General features: G+C 37.8%; 1 protein-coding gene across 2 annotated transcripts in view; it reads right to left on the reverse strand.

Moving 5' to 3' along the window:
- Window positions 1-11,108: 11,108 nt before the first annotated feature.
- Window positions 11,109-18,220, reverse strand: part of MTX2 (metaxin 2) — a 64,696-nt gene continuing 57,584 nt past the window's right edge. For both annotated transcript variants that reach the window (XM_080668091.1, XM_080668092.1), the window contains one exon: window positions 11,109-11,568. In XM_080668091.1, coding sequence (XP_080524217.1) covers window positions 11,385-11,568 — 184 coding nt within the window. In that variant the 3' untranslated portion in view covers window positions 11,109-11,384. The remainder of the gene's footprint in view (window positions 11,569-18,220) is intronic.

The raw sequence follows: 18,220 nt of genomic DNA on the forward strand, positions 1-18,220 counted from the left end.
CCATAGTTGAGATCTAAGAAAAGTGATGTCAAGCCCTAACTTGGCTTTAGATTCCAGCCCTAAGATTTCCAAAAGCTGCGCTGGCTTTCTCTGCATCCAGGAAGGGTCCCGTTTGCTTCTGTGAGAGCAGAGCAGCAGAGATTCCTGCATCTGTTAGTTTCTTTAAGGAGACTGACCATAAAAGCAGGCGGCTTACTTACCAGCTCTTGTTACAAATACCATTCTATCAAAAAAAAACCCACATTATTTTATCCCTTTATAATCTAACTCCAAATAAAATGAAATATAGAAAAAATGAAATATAAATTAAATGTGAATTTCTTCCATAGCACAGTGATAATAACGCTGAGTTGTGTCAATGGCACACTGCAGAGAAAGAATAGGGAATGAAATAAACCATAGCCCTCTCTACCCACACCTGCATTACTGATGCCTTCGTAAAAGATAAAGGAGAAAGGAGAGAGAGAGTATTACACACTCAGCACCATATACTCATTTTACAAATGAAGAAAAGCATCATATACTCATTTTACAAATGAAGAAACTGCCTTTGCAAAACTAGGAAGCAGCAGTGCTAAGATTTGAACCCAGGTCCAGGTCTGTCTGATCCCAAATGCTGCACTTTTGCTAAGGTATCATGATGTTCTCCCTACACCAAGGGCAGATGGCTTGCAGCAGGCCATCACTGCTAGTGCCTAGTCAATTAGGTACACATATCTGACTATGAGTGGATAAGGGGTGTCATTGCCTATTTGAAAGGACAGCAGATAATTCTATTATTTTATGGAATGAGAAGTGCCAAAGTTAGGATGAATCAGTTCTCACTAAAAATTGCAATTGAGCACACAAGATCAGATTAGTACAAAAAGAATAAAATACATGACTTCTTTCATTGTTAAATTTGGATTTCTATTCTCTGCATTTTTTCATGCTAGTTTGCTGAAACATCAAGGTTAATGTCTGTTAGGTTCCAACTCCTGAATAACCTTTATCCCAATTATCCTTCCATGCAACACCTGCTTCAGAAAAATTAACCTTCAAAATTCCCCTGAAATGGAATTTTCCCGAAGATCTGTATTCCAATCCACTTACTTCTTGAGTTAAATATGCTCAAATGCCCATGCTGTCACAAAAGGTAAGATTTCCTTCTTTTTTATAGCTGAGTAGTATTCCATTGTGTAAATGTACCATAGCTTTTTTATCCACTCATCTACTGATGGACACTTGGGCTGCTTCCAAATCTTAGCTGTTGTAAATAATCTGCAATGAACATAGAAGTGCATGTATTTAAAGCTGATACAAGTCATCTAGAATCTAATTCAACTCAATGGTGCACAGAAACAATGGGGATGTACTAGTATGTATAGACAAGATTGTCTATGAGTTCATTATTGTTGAAGCTGGGCAATGAGTACAGGGAGTTCACTATATTATTCTCTTTGAATTTTTATATGTTTAAATTTGGCATAATAAAAAGTTTTTAAGTACCGTATGTAAATAGTCTAAAGTAAAAGAGAAATCAAGATCTGGACATGTGAGCTAAAAATAGATGTCATGTACAAGAGCGAGCAGACGTGGTAAAAGCTACAACTCAGCTTAAAGAACAACATCCTAAAACTCTATGCAAGAAGTTAATAAGAAAATAATATTTGATAAGACATGTTTGAGGAGACATAAATAATCCATCATATAATAAGGCCATGAAGTTCCTGGAGCTGGAAGAAGAAAGCATTACACGGACCACAAGGAAACATGTACCCAACTAGAGCAGAGGCAGAAACTGGAGACCTCAGTCTGGAGAAAATAGTTAGCAAAAAGTAATAGAAGAACAATGAGGATCTGAAACCAGGAAACAGACAGCGAAGTGAAGATGATGGGATAAATTATAGAGATAATTCATAACAACAGTTGGCAGTACTTGATGTTGGGATGAGAAAGAAAGAAGAACCAAAGATGATTCAATTCAATACGACAAATATTTACCGAGCATGATTTAGCCTGACATGGTCTCAAAGACCTGCAGTCTAATAGAAGAGCTAAATAATTAAAACAATTTACTATATACAAGTGTTTTATAACAGACATTAGCATGAAAGTTGTAGGAGATCACAGACAAAGGAGCAACTATATAGATGGTGATATTAACTGAGATGGAGGAACAGCAGTTTAGAAAGGACTGTAGAATTTGAGATGCTTATGGGACATCCAGTTGAATAGGTTCAATAGGAGGTTAGATATAGAGTTCATATATCAGCATATAGCCAACGAATTCTAAAATAAATGGATTAGTTAAGTGTGTTGGAAGACAATTTTTAAAATGCCATCTTTATACTTTGGGCCTATAAATATAATTTGATTTTATCAACATGTTTATCAAGTTAAAAAAATTTTATTTAAATCTTGCCTGAATGCTAAGTAAACAAAATTCCAATTTAATGCTACTATAAAGATTTGCCTAAATCATCTAAACCTAATGTCAAATTCCCTGATGCACCATTTAAGTGCATCATTTAAGATAAATTAAAACAATTTCTTTGTAAATGCTTGCCTCACTACACTTATCAGTACAGATATAAAACAGCAGCATGATAATGGCTACCTTCAGTGAAAAAATGTTACTTCAAAAATGGAAATGCAATAAATCTTTGTTTTAAGGGCTATGTAAGAGAAGACAGATGCAGCTCTGAATGGCAGTAATTTTCCAAATGAAAACAAATCATATTTCTCTTTAGAAATGTTTGTACTCAATTTCTGAATGCCCTCTCTTAGAATTTATTGTTTTCTTGCAAAGTAGGAAATTGTGAGACTGTCTCTAACGTTAATTTATCAACTGGTCCAAATATATGCATAGAGCAATGACTCTGAAGTGTCTACATTTGCTATGTATGGTTAAGCTGTAACACACCATTTTCAACGTCAGTTGACATCATCAAGAACTCAAAAAGCAAAAAGTGCCATATGGCGTAAAGTTCATACCATAGAAACAAGGGACTACACCGTCTACTATTTAATCACCACTTACAGTTATTTTCTTAGGTTGAGAAACAAATCCCATATTACCAATATACAATATATAAAATTTAAGCAAGCTATGAGGTATCATTGAACATTTGCATATTAACTTCTTTAATTTATTAGGAAACATAAGAAAAATTCTTAAGATGAGCCATTTTCATCTTATACCTGTCTATAGATCGTCATAGTGAGAAATGAAAGTCTATATTCTCAAAAGTAAGCTCGCCAACTTGAACAATGAACTAAAGCTGAGTAATGGTATAGATGGAAAGGTTTATTTAACTACCACCTCACAAAGATATGGCATGGAAGACTGCCTGGAGATCCCCATCCCCTGGAATGCATGTTTTTATTTTTATCTAAGCAACGTGCATGATACAGTACATGACTAAACATAATCCAATTCGATTTGTGTTGCCATGGTTCTCCAAAGAACAAATCTGTAAAATGACAACGTGTGAAAGCTTAACACAGTGATAGAAAATGGCAGTGGCACGGTTCATATCTTAAACTGACAGACTGATGGTGATTATTGCAAGGACAATGCCCTGCATATGTCAAACGATTTGCAAATAATTTATGTCACCTTCCCCTCCATTATTGTTTTTGCAGAGGACATAAACTGTGTCACCAATATTAAACTGTCTGCAAAAAGAGCCGAGCTCAGCTTTCTCCTCTCTGACAAAGCAGAGCCATCTGCACCCAGACAAACATGCATATGGCCATCATTTGTCCAACATCGTACACAGTGTGAAGGTTTTTTACTTGAAATGCCAACCTGGGTGGCAGATGATGTATGTGTTTCCTCAGTCCTGTGATTACCAGGCCCGCGCGCTGCGCCGCGCTCTCACCTCATCAGTTCCACAAGCTGCGCTGCAAGGTGCGTGAGGCATTTGCAGCAAGATGGCTTCTGACACGCGCCGAGGGGGAGGCGGCCTGGTGTGAATATCCGACTCCAGATTTTGTTCCAATCAGGGTCAAAGTCTGACCCGCCGAAATTGGTGTGGGTAGAGATTTAGGGCTAAAAACCGGCAATTTGAAAACTGGAATGAATATATTTTGATAAAGGGGAAAGCAAAGGGCATTCGCTATCCCCCGCTGAACTGCTGTGCCAAATGCCTTGGAAGTGGCCCGAGCATTGTTCCTCTGGAAGAGGATGCCGGGGAAGGCATACTGGTTAGCACCGGTTGTAAATAGGAAAGGTTACACCTGCAACTAGAAGGTGTCGTTAGTTTGGGGGATTTGCCATTCCTACAGACGAGAGTAGAGGGAATTGTCACCCCTGCAAAATGACATGACAAGGCAGCTCTCCTACAGACCTGTAGCAAGGTTTAGGGACACTTCAATAGGATTTTCTTTTATGTATTTGTGTGTGTGTACACACACAGAGGATGTGAGATCTTAAAATATAATTTCAAGCTATGAAGATCTTTTCTTTTTAAGAGCTCTCCAGAATCCAGGCATGTGATCCAAGACAGAATACATTATTTTTCTCTTCCTGTGAGCCTCTGTTTTTATTGGGGAGGGAAAGGAAGCAATAGAGGAGAACTGAGTTTAAAATTGTCCCAAAGGGATCTGTTTAGACATCAAATAGCTTTTTTACAAAACCACACACTTTGATGAGTTACGTGTAAATTCATTAGCAACATATGGACTTAGTTTCCTGTAAAATTCACATGGACATAAAATATCTCCCTGAGCTCCTTTATTCAGTGACGTGTGGTCGAGGGACTAAAAGAAGACATGTGACACTTAGTTCTCGTCCTCTGTCATAAACAAAACACTTTTCAAACATGGACTTTGAAAATTCAACCAAATACCTAATTTTATTTTTCCCCCCACTGATTTTTAGAGAGAATGGAAGGGAGGGAGAGAGGGAGAGATGTGAGAGAGACACATTGATTTGTTGCCTCCTGCATAAGCCTGACCAGCCTGGATTGAACCTGCAACCCAGCTACGCATCCTTGACCGGGAATCGAACCTGAGACCCTTTAGTTTGTGGGCTGACTCTCTAACCACTTGGCAACACCATTCAGGGCCAAAATACATAATTTTAATTAAAAGAAATAATTGCTCAAAATCAATTTATTAAGAAAAAAGTCTGTGTTCTTGCCAAATTGAAAATATATCCCACCTAGGAGCTGTTATGCTTATGGGAGTGAGTGAAATATAAGCCATCAAGACCATCTTAGTAGTGACTCAATGTGATATGATTTCCAGAAATTGAATTCTCTCAATTGAAAATAACAGGTAGTTAACATTGTTTCCATCAATATTTGCCACTTCTGATTACCTGCAGTTCTTTCAATTAATGACAAGAGGGATGAAAATGGAACATACATAAGTTAATAATAAAATTATAGAAAAACAAGCATGATTGATTTTGTGGATTTACATTTGGGGAGTTTGTAAAATGTGGCCAGAAGCCCCTTTGGAACTTATCTTGACAAGTTTAATTTACATGTTTTTAAATGAGCATTGTCAAGGTTGGCAGAGCTAAATAACATCCAGTTTCCCCCTCCTCCAGGCTTTTTGTTCTCCTACACCTTAACAATATTAACGATATGGTTATTAAAGGTCTCTTTTATGTACAGAAGATTTTTTGAGAGATTCATTAAATTAAAATTGTGAAAATTTAGTCTTTTATTTTTTAATATATTTTTTATTTATTTCAGAGAGGAAAGGAGCGGGAGAGATAGAAACATCAATGATGAGAATCATTGATTGGCTGCCTCCTACATGCTCCCTACTGGGGATTGAGCCCACCAGGCATGTACCCTGATGGGGAATCGAACCTATGACTGCCTGATTCATAGGTTGATGCTCAACCACTGCGGGGCTAATGTCTTTTAAAACTGTCCATGGGGGGAAAAGGAGACATATGTAATACTTTCAACAATAAAGAATTTTAAAAAAAGAGAGATGTCATATACAGAAAATAAATAAATAAATAAATAAATAAATAAATAAATAAATAAATAAATATAAAAGTGCCTACTGGACCTTTCCATTTGGATGTCCAACACAGCATATCTGAAACTGGCCTCCCAAATTGTCAAGGTCTCATGAATTGCTTTTCTATCAATTATACCTTTTCTTCCATTGAGGCTCAAAATCTTTGATGCTACTTTCTCCTTCACCACATCTAATTAACTATCAGCCCTGTTTTTATCAGATCTGGCCCTTTCTTTCCAGTTTTTATCAGATCTGCCCCTTTCTTTCCTTTTCCTTGGCAATATTTCTGATCCAAGTGCTCATTACCTCAACTCAAATTAATGAAAAGGCCTTTCATGTTTGTTTCCTACCTCCAGGAGGCAGATGACACATCACTTCCTGATCAATCCTTCTCAATAGCCAATTTAATCATACCTTATTCTTCTCTCCAATAAGAATAATATTTGGGATTTGTGGAATACTTAAAAATCCACAAAGCGCTTTCACATTCATAAATCTGTTTGATCTTCACACCAAGCCTGTGAGGTGAGCTGAACAGGTATGGACATTTCTGTTTTGTAGATAAGGAAGCTAAAACTTGGAGAAGCACTTGCCTGAGGCTGTACATAGCTACCAACTGAAGCAGAAGTCCAATCCCAGAGCAATTTCCATTACACTATTCTGTCTAGGGCCATGGTCGGCAAACTGCGGCTTGCGAGCCACATGCGGCTCTTTGGCCCCTTGAGTGTGGCTCTTCCACAAAATACCACGGCCTGGGCGAGTCTATTTTGAAGAAGTGGCGTTAGAAGAAGTTTAAAAAATGTGGCTCTCCAAAGAAATTTCAATCGTTGTACTGTTGATATTTGGCTCTGTTGACTAATGAGTTTGCCGACCACTGGTCTAGGGTAACTTCATGTTGCCTAAATGTAGAAATCGCTTAAGTACATTGAAGGCCTATTGTAATCAAGTCCAAATTTACACTTATAAGATTATGTTTCATGGCTACCCTACAGAAATCTGATCCAACTGCATTAATTTACCTACTGTCCAAAAATGTGCAGGGCACTCTTTATTCCTACTGTGAGCTTCTAATAAAAGTCATCCCCTATTCAAAGTCTACCTACCTACCTTTTAAAATGCAATTCAGTTTACCTTCACCATGAAGCTTTCCAAAACCATTCCATTAAATGTCAATAATTTTTTCACATGTTTAAACTCAGTGTAATTTTTTAATACTAATTTGGCCCTCATCCCCTTCTGAGGCAATACCCTTCTGGGGACTTCATTTGATGACCATGTGTATCAGGTGATCTTTCCACTCACTGGTGGGAACACAAATGATTTCCAGCCCTTTGTGAGCTCTAAAGATCATTTTGCTTGTTCTTTTCCAATAGTTCTTTTTGTATTTGAAAGTCATGCTTTATTCTCTTCTGGAATGAGAACAACTACACCACTAGTTCTTTCCTGAGTCTTGGTAGTGTCTTCATATCCATGTGATGATCAACACTCAGTTGAAGTCTAATAGCAGAACCCTCTACAGCTCTCTAGAGTTCTCTATGCAGTTATCTCATCTCCAGTGTTCTACTTTGTGAATTCTAGCCACCTTAGTCTTCTCAAACTCTGAACCTTTGTCTTCTCAACTCAGGGAACCTCCTGTTTGGTTCCCCATTCCTGTGCTACAGCATGGACATGCTCACTAAGCAGCAGCTGGGATAATGAAGGACTCACCTTGTTTCTCTTCACGCAAGGATCACTATTCTGAACTATTGTTTCAGTCTGAACCACTGTTTCCTATATTTTGTCTGGTTGCTTTAGTTGTTTAAAGCAGAATAAATCCAGTCCCTGTTACTCTCATCATGACAGGAGGTGGACATTCTTAGAGAGCATTCTGAAATGTAAAGATTGCTCTAGAAGTCAGAGTAAAAATAAACCTTTCTTATTTGGAAGTGTTAAAAAAAAAAAAGAAAAACACTAAACAAAAAAAAAACAACAAAAATGAAAATTTACCCTTTCCAAAAATAAGCCCTTCTGCAATGGTATTTAGTTCAAAGTAGAAAAAGCAAAATATATTGACTCATTAGAGTGAAATCTTTAATTTATACACATATAAGGAGGTAATTCAATATTAAAGGTAATTTACCTAACCTCTTTCAAACTCATTTTAATTTTTTAAAGGTCACAAAAAAAGTTTCAGTAGCCAGAAATATTTTCTGATGTACTATTAAAATATAAGGCGTTTCTCCATTTGTGTTGTTTAGTCTGAGAAAAAAAAAAAAAAAAGTGGGATTGGCAACACAAATATGTTTGTAGTCAGAAAGAGAGAGAGAGAGAGAGAGAGAGAGAGAGAGAGAGAGAGAGAGAAGAAAAATTGATCTGAGCAAGCTAGTACTTTTTTTTCCCTACATGCTCCACTTTGTATTGGTAAGACCAGATAATGAGTAGCACTTTTTCTTTGTAACAATTCATTAATCAGAGAAATGATCCTTGCTAGTGTTTAGATGTTTTACTTAATTTGGTACCTCTGGCCTGCTGCCCCACTAGTGCCAAAATTATTATTTCTCACCCAGCAGGTGATAAATAACAACTTCAGTCGTGATTAATACCATGAATCCTTCAACCTGACTAAAGCAAAAAAAAAAAAAAAAAAACCTTGAAACCTACAGAACAAGTGGGTGATAATTGTTGTGAGAACTGTTGAAGCTCTGCTCAGCTTGTGAGGAATAAATCCACAGGAAATGGAGCGTTTGCTAGCAGTCCAGCTGATCCTAGGAGGCCTCATTAAGCCCATCTCAGCCACATTCGCCATTTGAATACCAGCGTTAGATTTTTCTCCCTCCCAATACTAAATTTTAAATATCTTCTGAAAAAAGAAACCACTAACTCATTTTTGCATACATTTAAATATTTATTGAATGGATGAATGAATAATAAATGAGAAAATAGAATTCTTGCCTAAGTACTTGTCATTGTTAATATGGGTCATTTGAGAGCTACATATGGTTATTTCTCTAATAACGCAATTGTGTACAAAAATGTAGTTTTGCTAAAGCCCATAGCAATATTAACATTCTCTGCTGGCAAAAAGAAAAATGTTAGTTATGGCCAGTAACTAAGGCCATCATCTTAATTATTATCGCTTAGCAATAGGTAAGATATCAAGGTAATATATGAGTAGTCAATTAGGCAGATGGTAAAGGGAATACGTATTGTTTGAAGAGCTTCTCTGGATATTCCTTGCCTCCTGAGAAACTTCTTTAAATGGTACAATATATTTTAAGTCAATGAATGGTGGTCAACCAGTTGAATACGGCTTGCAGGCGTGTTTGTTTGGCAAGACAAGTTGTTTTAATTTTTTACGCTATTTTAATGTTTTAGGTGGAGAGATGCATTCTCCAGTTTGGCACAGCCCCTACTATTCCTGTTGTCTTAATATCCAGTCTGTCTCACTCTAATCACCATATGCCTGGCTTCTCAAGTAAGTTTGTGATCCCTGACTAAATGGGGTGGTGTTAAATAATGACAACCAAGGTAGGGGGCCCCGGGAGACGAAAAATTAGCTTGGATTGAGATATGTGGCTTTTTGTTACAAGGTGGGTCAAAAATAGGTTTACAGTTGTTGATGTTGTAAACCTCCTTTTGCCCCACCCTGTATATCCAGAGATTTTTCAAGAATCACAAATTATCTAAACATCAATTTCTTCAGTTAAAAAATATTTTACCTCATGGTGGTTTAATTACATTTATTTGATGACTAAAAAATCTTTTTGCCTAATCCAAAGTTCTAAAGATTTTCTCCTATTTCTTTAGAAGTGTTATTGTTTTAGCTCTTACATCATTTAAGTGTATAGTCCGTATTGAATTAATTTTAATGTATGGATTGCAGGTTGCGGGTCTGATTCCCAGTCAGGGCACATGCCTACGTTGCCAGTTCAATCCAGGTCAGGGTGCATATGGGAGGCAACGAATGAATGTTTCTCTGTCTCTCCCTTCCTCTCTCTCTCTAAAAAACCAATAAAAAGTGAGGATTAAGTATACATATATATAAACCTGTTATAAAAATTGTGCAAAGATTAAGTATATATACATAAGCCTGTCATAAAAATTGTGTAAAACAAGATAACTTGGGATTTTTTTATTTTAACAATAATACACATTACAAAATTAGTTCATGGAAGCTATAATAAATAGCACTGTAGTCCAAAGAGAGAGCCCAAAGTTTATGGGGGATTTAGACTAAGGAGACTATAATGTGCTCCTCATATGGTATATATTTATAATGTTCAACAAAAATAAGTATAGTGTTCCTTAAGGCCAAACAGATGCCAGACTGCCTGCGTTTGAATCCCAACTCTACCACTTATAACTCTAGGACCTTGGGCAAGGTATTACCCTTCCTGTCTCCATTTCCTCTTTTTTGATTTGGGGATAATAACCTTTGCAGTGTTTTTGTAAGGATTAAATGAGTTAAAAATGCGTGGTACCTAAAAATACAAAAGTAATATTATTGTAGAAATTATTTTTACATCTGATTCTTTATAGCATCCCTGGTTTTATGTAAAATATTAGAAAATTTGAAAAGGACACAACATGTAATCCTTAATGCTTATATATAAACTCTTATTGATACTTCTGTGAAAACTATCCTCCCTTCCCCACAAAAGGAATAAAAAAGCATTATTAAAATATCTCAAAGTTTCAAAAAAAAATAAGGTCCTTGAAACTATCCCTTTATCAATATAAATTATAGCTGCTCTGATTAAATGTTTTTAAATTTAATTGAGTTTATTTTTATTCCTTTTTATTGAATTTATTGGGGTGACACTGGTTAACAAACTTCTACAGGTTTCAGGTGCACAATTCTACAACACATCATCTGTACACTGTATTATGTGTTCACCACCCCAAATCAATTAAGCTTAGACATGAAGAATGTTCTTAAATGGTAATCTGTCCAAGGCTTTAATCACCTTGTAATCATTCCCATTTTCCAAAAGTGTACTTATTAGGAACATTTTTCCTATGACAAGGTTTACCATGTAGCTAGCAAAATAATCTTGGGCGTAGGAACACCAATTATTTGCCTGAGAAAAGACATTGTTTACTCCATGTATAAAGCTCAGAAAGTGGCTCTCAGAAAGATCAAGTAAATACAGCAGCCATAGTTGTTTAAAGTTTATTTTTATGTGCATACAAGTTTCAAGAAAACAAAACTTTCAAGATATAGAGTATAACATATCAAATGGATTCATTCAGAATTATTTCAATTTGTACAGAAACAACAGTATAAAGTACATGTACAAGATACATTATATAATTTGTTTTGAGGTTTCAAAAGCAGTGTTTTGGTTTTAAAATTTTGATACCATTCACCTATCATTCAAGTAACATATTTCAAAAGTTAAATTTTTTAAGAACAACTAAATTAACACATAACTCTAAGACAACCTAATAGATGAGCTGCCTTTAGCACGATCTTCAAAATAGTGCTGTTCAATCCTTCTACAAAAAGCAAGAAGGTTGCTATAGTTTTTCACCTTCTCAGAAAGTTCATCATTGGTCAATTGTGTGGTAAGAATGGTGTACAGATGGCCAAATACCAGTGCATCTAGTTCAGTAGGCCTAAAACAAAAGTAGAAATGAGAGTAACATAGTGTTAAACTTGTATGGTAGGGTATATACTATTTTTAAAAACTTATTATTCATCTATTTAAAAGGAAAACTCACAGAAAAAAATTCTACCCAACTTGACAGAATTTATTGTTTTAACTTAGTTTGTTATAAGATATGAAAAAATAATTTTAAACTATGATTTGCTAGTGTGTGCCTTGCTTTTTGAAGTAATAGTATTATTTTAATGTGTTAAAATTATATTGGTACGATTGATGATATTCATTTTATTCATTCATTTGTTCACTAGATAAATATAGCATGTCGCCGATGTGCCAGAACCGTGCCAGATGCTAGAGAGATAAAAACAAGAAAGATATTCTAAGACATGGACACAAATTACCAGAACAGAATTTAGTAAATGTGTTAATAGATGCATAGACAAAATGTTGACAAAGCACAGAAGATTTCATTGAGGTGCCAGGACAACAAAATGATACCTAATTACCCAATCATATACTAACAATATATCATTTTAATTTGACCATTTTTAAAGTGACTTAACTTTAAAAATGAAGGTGGCTTCAACAAAAATTTTTCCAGGGGTTTCCCTATAAAAAATGAAATTTATCTACCTCACGACTAATGGTTTATAAATGGGGCATCACCAATCTATATTATATTAAGATAACCATGATAATTATGAACTAACTAGAGGCTCGATGCACGAAATTCATCCAAGAGTAGGCCTTCCTTCCCCCGGGTGCAGGCACCAGCTTCCTTCTGGCACCCGGGACCCAGGCTTCCCTCGCAGCCCTGGCTTCGTCTGGAAGGATGTCCAGTCTAATTAGCATATTATGCTTTTATTATTATCAATTACTGCTATTAGTCCTTTAGTGATACAAGTTTTTGAGAAAATATGTGTTAGTCCACCTAAATGTGAAAAAATATTACAGTAATCTGGTTTGGCAGAAGATTTGGGCAGTGGGGGCGGTATCTATCAAATCTAAGTTTGAATCCTAAAGCTGCTACCTACTTACTAGCTATGTGGCCTTTATCACTATTGATGAATGAGCTCATGCAGTTCCATGGCTTTAAATGCCTCTTTATGCCACTAATTCCCAGATGTTTATCTCCAGTCCAAATCTTTCCCCTAAACTGCAGAGTCATATATTCAATGAATCAATAAAAAGATGATGCCACACTAAAACTGTAACTAACCCTCCCCCATTATACTTCAAGTTATTTAAAGGTAACACTGCACATATCTTTATATCCCCAGTTCTTAATAAAATATCTAAGGAACTGAATCTGTATTTGCTGAATGAAACAAAAAGAAAGCATCTTGCCAAAGCTGTGTAAAATACTTAATTTTTCAAAGTCTCTTTCTCTCTTTTGACACATTCATGAAGTTTTCATAAAAGTCAGATACACAGTTGATGGCCCTGTTTAAGAGGGAAGACAATAGGATGGTTTCAAAAAAAATCACAAGTGTCCTTGGACTTAATAAGAACATAATTCTATCACTATAAATGGACTATCAAGGCGGGGAGGGCAGGAAGAGATTAACCAAAGAACTTATATAAGCACTAGAGGCCCGGTGCACAGATTCATGTACAGAGGGGTCCCTTGGCCTGGCCTGCACCCTCTCGCAATCCGGAATCCCTCAGGGGATGTCGGAGAGCCAGTTTTGGCCTGATCCCTGCAGGCCAGGCTGAGGGACCCCACCGGTGCGTGAATCTGTGCACCGGGCCTCTAGTATGCATATAAGATCTTTGGTTAATCTCTTCCTGCCCCCTCCCTTCCCTCTGAGATTCATCAGTCTGATCCATGTTTCCATGCCTGTGGTTTCCGCTCCTGCATTGAGCATCTACCCCCTGGTGGTCAGTGTGTATCATAGCTATCAGCTGGTTGACAGGTCGCTTACACTTTTATATATATAGATAACCCATAAACAGACAATAGTACAGAAGGCCTTGGGGTGAGGGGGGGTGGTCAATGGGTGGAATAAAGGGGACAGCTGTAATACTTTCAACAATAAAGATAAATTTTAAAAATACATACCCCCAAAAAAAGAACAAATAAAAAATAGATCCCTGGAAAGAACCAAGGATGTAGAACAAGCATGTCAAACTTGCAGCCGACGGGCCGCAAGCCTCATCTAAATAAATTGTAGAAGGTGGATAAATGTAGAGCCTTGGCACTTTGTGAGAAGTAATATAAACATCAACACTTCCATATCCCTAAACATATTTCTCAAAAGATATATCTTATCTTACCAATGGAGAATTTATTTTTCTAATCCTTTTTTATGGTGAACTACCCTTTGCTTCTTATACGAGAGCCTTAAAAAGGTGAATATATTCCCTGATGCAACTCCCAGTAGTGTAGATATCATCCTTATCAATAAATGCTCTGAATGAGTTGGAAGTATAAATGTATGTTTAACCTAGTGTGGTCTAGAAATGCCTCTGAAGTGTTCAAAATGTTCTTAATTCCAAATATATGTCCACATAACTCAAAAGGTGCTGAATTGCATATGGATTACAAGCATACAAAAACTGATCTGAAGTTACATAAAAATAGCTGTTTTGTGGCCAGTTACTCTAGAACAAGCATGTCAAACTCAAAGGCAAAAACATGGGCCAAATAAACAAGGTTTAAGTTTATGTAGGCCACAAAAAAACAAAAGCTTCAATTTTCATAGAAACAGGTTTATTTCAAAAAGTATAGTATAAAAAAAACAAGAACAATGATAAAATTAATGTTTTCTTCCTGACACTTGGCATCTCTTCTCTGCTACTATCTTTCCTACTTTGGGGGAAATCTTGTTTGCAGTGATTACTTTCAAAACTGACCCAAGGTGAATGTCAGTCATTCTGGATCTGACAGGAGGCTTATTTCCTTTCATAATTGTAAATAACTGCTCACACTGTTATATTGGCTGAGCCGCAAAAATATGTTGTGGGTTGCATGCGGTCCACGGGCCATGAGTTTGACATGCTTGCTCTATAACATCTAACAGGAAGTAGAATACAATATACCAAGTCAAACAAAACATACACACACACAAACTGTAATGCATATCTGTTGCCATCCTTACAAATTTCAGCAATTACTTATATTTATTGACTATCACATATATAAATTACCAATTTTCTCAATTCTTTCTTCTTAAAAAGTATGCTTATAGTAGTGATTAACATAATGTATACTATTACTAAAACTCACAGAACTATGCACATAAAAGTGTCAATTTTACTATATGTAAATTATACAACAATAAACTTTAAAAAAGCAACAAACTCAGAAAAATGTTTGCAACTCATATGCAAGACAAGCACAAAAAATACATTTTACCCAGTATTTCTACTGAATTATTTAATTAAGCTAAGATCCTTAAGTACTTCCCATTTTAATTAACTTTCCTATATCATATGTACAGGAAACATAATATTTGCACCCTTCTGTTTACTAAGTAGTTGGTGAATTGTAATTTGGATATAGATAGCAATTCTCCTACTAAAACTTTTAACATCTTTCATACATAGTATTGCATTTATCTTTATAGACTTTTTATTAGAAAAATATCCCAGGGTGACAAATATATTTTTAAAGTCTTAAGCAATTTGTTGCCTTCTTATTATTCTTTCCACATTTCTGATGGTTAGCTACTATTCTTTCATGTGAATATTAAAATAAAAACAGCACTGTAAATGTGAATATTTTCCTAACCTTCCCCATTTAAATTGTTTGCACTCATCTTTTTTGCTTTACTTATTATGATTCCATACTTTTCTTTCTGTCACAGTCAGTCTAGTTTCAAAAAGATGAATTTTGTCTGAGTGTTCCTTAATCTTTCTTTCCAGTTACACCACTACCTTGTCATGTCTTCAGACCACTAGAAATAATCTACATATCCTTTCTTTAAATACTGGCCACTAATCTTTAGGACAGTCATTCAAGTTTGTAAATCAAGCCCCTTGCCATTAACCTTTTCTATATTTTGCGTTTGGATATTTTTGAGCTATTTTCCCTTCCTTTTCTTAACTGGTGATTTCTTAATTGAACAAACCTCAATAAAATCCTATTCCTTCTGGAAACTTTTTCATCTTAAGATTCCCAAGTATAATTCTTGCACCATTTCTTCAATATACTTCCCCATCCTATCTAATAAAAGAGTAATATGCAAATTAACCATCACTCTGCTACACCCACAAGCCATGCCCACTAGCCAATCAGGAGCAAGTATGCAAATTAACCCCAACCAAGATGGCTGCGGCCACAGAGAGAGCAGGAGGAAGGCTTGGGTTTCCCCGGCGATGAAGGAAGCCAAGCTTTACGCACACCCTGGCCGGCCCAGGCCTCCACTTAAGACTACAAAGTTTCAATTGTAGAAGATAAATAAATCCCAGATACCAGGGCCTCTGCTTGGGTCGCCGGGGGGCGTGGCCAGCCTGCAAACCACCACAGGCCCCTTGCTCAGGCCGCCCCACGCCCCAAGGGAACCCCCACCCTGATCCGGGACACCCTTCAGGGCAAACCAGATGGCCCCACCTGTGCACCAGGCCTCTAGCCTATCTAATAAAAGAGTAATATGCAGATTGACCATCACTCCAACACACAAGATGGCTGCCCCCATGTGGTCAAAGATCCTGCCCCCATGTGGACACAAGATGGCCACCACAAGATGGCCAGCAGGGGAGGGCAGTTGGGAGGGACCAGGCCTGCAAGGGAGGGCAGTTGGGGGTGATCAAGCCTTCAGGGGAGGGCAGTTAGGGGTGACCAGGCCGGAAGAGGGAAGCTGGGGGCAAACAGGCTGGCAGGGGAGCAGTTAGACATCAATCAGGCTGGCAGGGGAGTGGTTAGGGGGTGTTCAGGCTGCAGGCAGAAGCAGTTAGGGGCAATCAGGAAGGCAGGCAGGCGAGCAGTTGGGAGCCAGCAGTCCTGGATTGTGAGAGGGATGTCCGACTGACCATGGGATCGGGCCTAAATGGGCAGTTGGACATCCCTCAAGGGGTCCCAGATTGGAGAGGATGCAGGCTGGGCTGAGGGACACCCCCCGCCATGCACGAATTTCGTGCACCGGGCCTCTAGTCTGTATATAAAGGTACTAGAGGCCCAGTGCACAAAATTTGTGCACGGGAGGGGTGGTCCCTCAGCCCAGCATGCACCCTCTCCAATCCGGGACCCTTCGGGAGATGTCTGACTGCCTCTCGCAATCCGGGACCACTGACTCCTAACCACTCACCTGCCTGGCCACATGATCGCCCCTAACTGCTCCCCTACTACCCTGATTGCCCCTAACTGCTCCCCTGCTGGCCTGATTGCCCCTAACCACCTCTGCCTCACCCCACACCCAGGACCCAGGATTCCCTCCTCTGGCCAGTCGCAGGCACCTGGGACCCAGGTTTCCCTCCCTCTGGCTGGCCGCAGGCACCCAGGCCCCGGGCCAGCTTCACCCGGGCCAGCCACAGCCACAGGGGACCATGGGTGGGTGGCTTCGCCCAGGCCGCAGGCGCAGGCGCTGGTGCCTGGGACCGTGGGAAGGGCAGATTGTCCCTCTCCCGGGCCATAGGCGCAGCTGCTGGCGCTCAGGACCACGGGGTGTGTGGCTTGTCCCTCTCCTGGGCCGCAGCCTGGCTGGTCCCCATTCCTCTCTTGTGAGCTCATTTGTGCCTGACTGGTCCCCATTCCTCTCTCCCCAGTGTTGAGTGTCTGAGCAGTTCTGGCACAAGGGCACGAGGGCATGATGACCATTTGCATATTAGCTCTTTATTATATAGGATATTTTCAAATTTTACCATTTACTTAATGGTTATTAGCAATATTTTTTCTTCTTAAAATCTAACTCCTTTTCCAATTCCTCATTCAACTTAACCTAGTTTTAACCAACATTTATTGAGCTGCTTCTAGCTAACAGGCTTTGTTTGGAAAACACAGACCTGCAAGGAGGTCATAAATACTCTGGAATACTGTAACTCTTTCTTGATTAAAATGTTTCTTGATTTAAAATATATATATATATTTCTACTATTTCTTCTCCTTTATTAAAAAGGTCACATATAAATATCACTTTAAGAAAAGTTTTCTTTTTTCATTCCAAGTCTACACTTGAAAGGAACCAATTGGACAAGTAGTCTTTGCTTAGGTATCTTAACAGATCACACATCAGCAAGACAGCGTAGTACCAATTTTGTTTTTGTTGCATTTCAGAAATATGACTTAAGATACTTAAAAGCTACCAACTCTATATAGTTAAAGGAATAAAAAGCCACATGTTTTATTATCTACCTTGTATTATTTATAATATTTTTCAAATTCATTTTCTTCTGCCTTTCTACCATTTAAGCTTCTTTCTCTTCTTTTCCCAATTACTATTCTTGCTGCAAGATCTCCCTCAACTACCTTTGTTCCTTTCTCTCAAGTAAAGCTATTGGGCTTCTTTCATGAGCTCTCTCAACAACCCCAATAGGTAAGCAAGGAGAAAGTTTTATTCTAATTTAAGATGGTAAGGAGAGGACACATAGGAGAGTCAAGAATAGAATTCAGGGCCTCTAACTTGGAATCCAGTACTATATATCTTGACTTAAGCCAGTGCTCTTTTCACTACTCTTATAAAGTAAATATGTCTGCGATAGATAAAGGAACGAGAAAAGTTTTG

The sequence above is a fragment of the Plecotus auritus genome (genome assembly GCF_963455305.1).
Source record: "Plecotus auritus genome assembly, chromosome: 5".
Lineage (NCBI taxonomy): Eukaryota > Metazoa > Chordata > Mammalia > Chiroptera > Vespertilionidae > Plecotus > Plecotus auritus.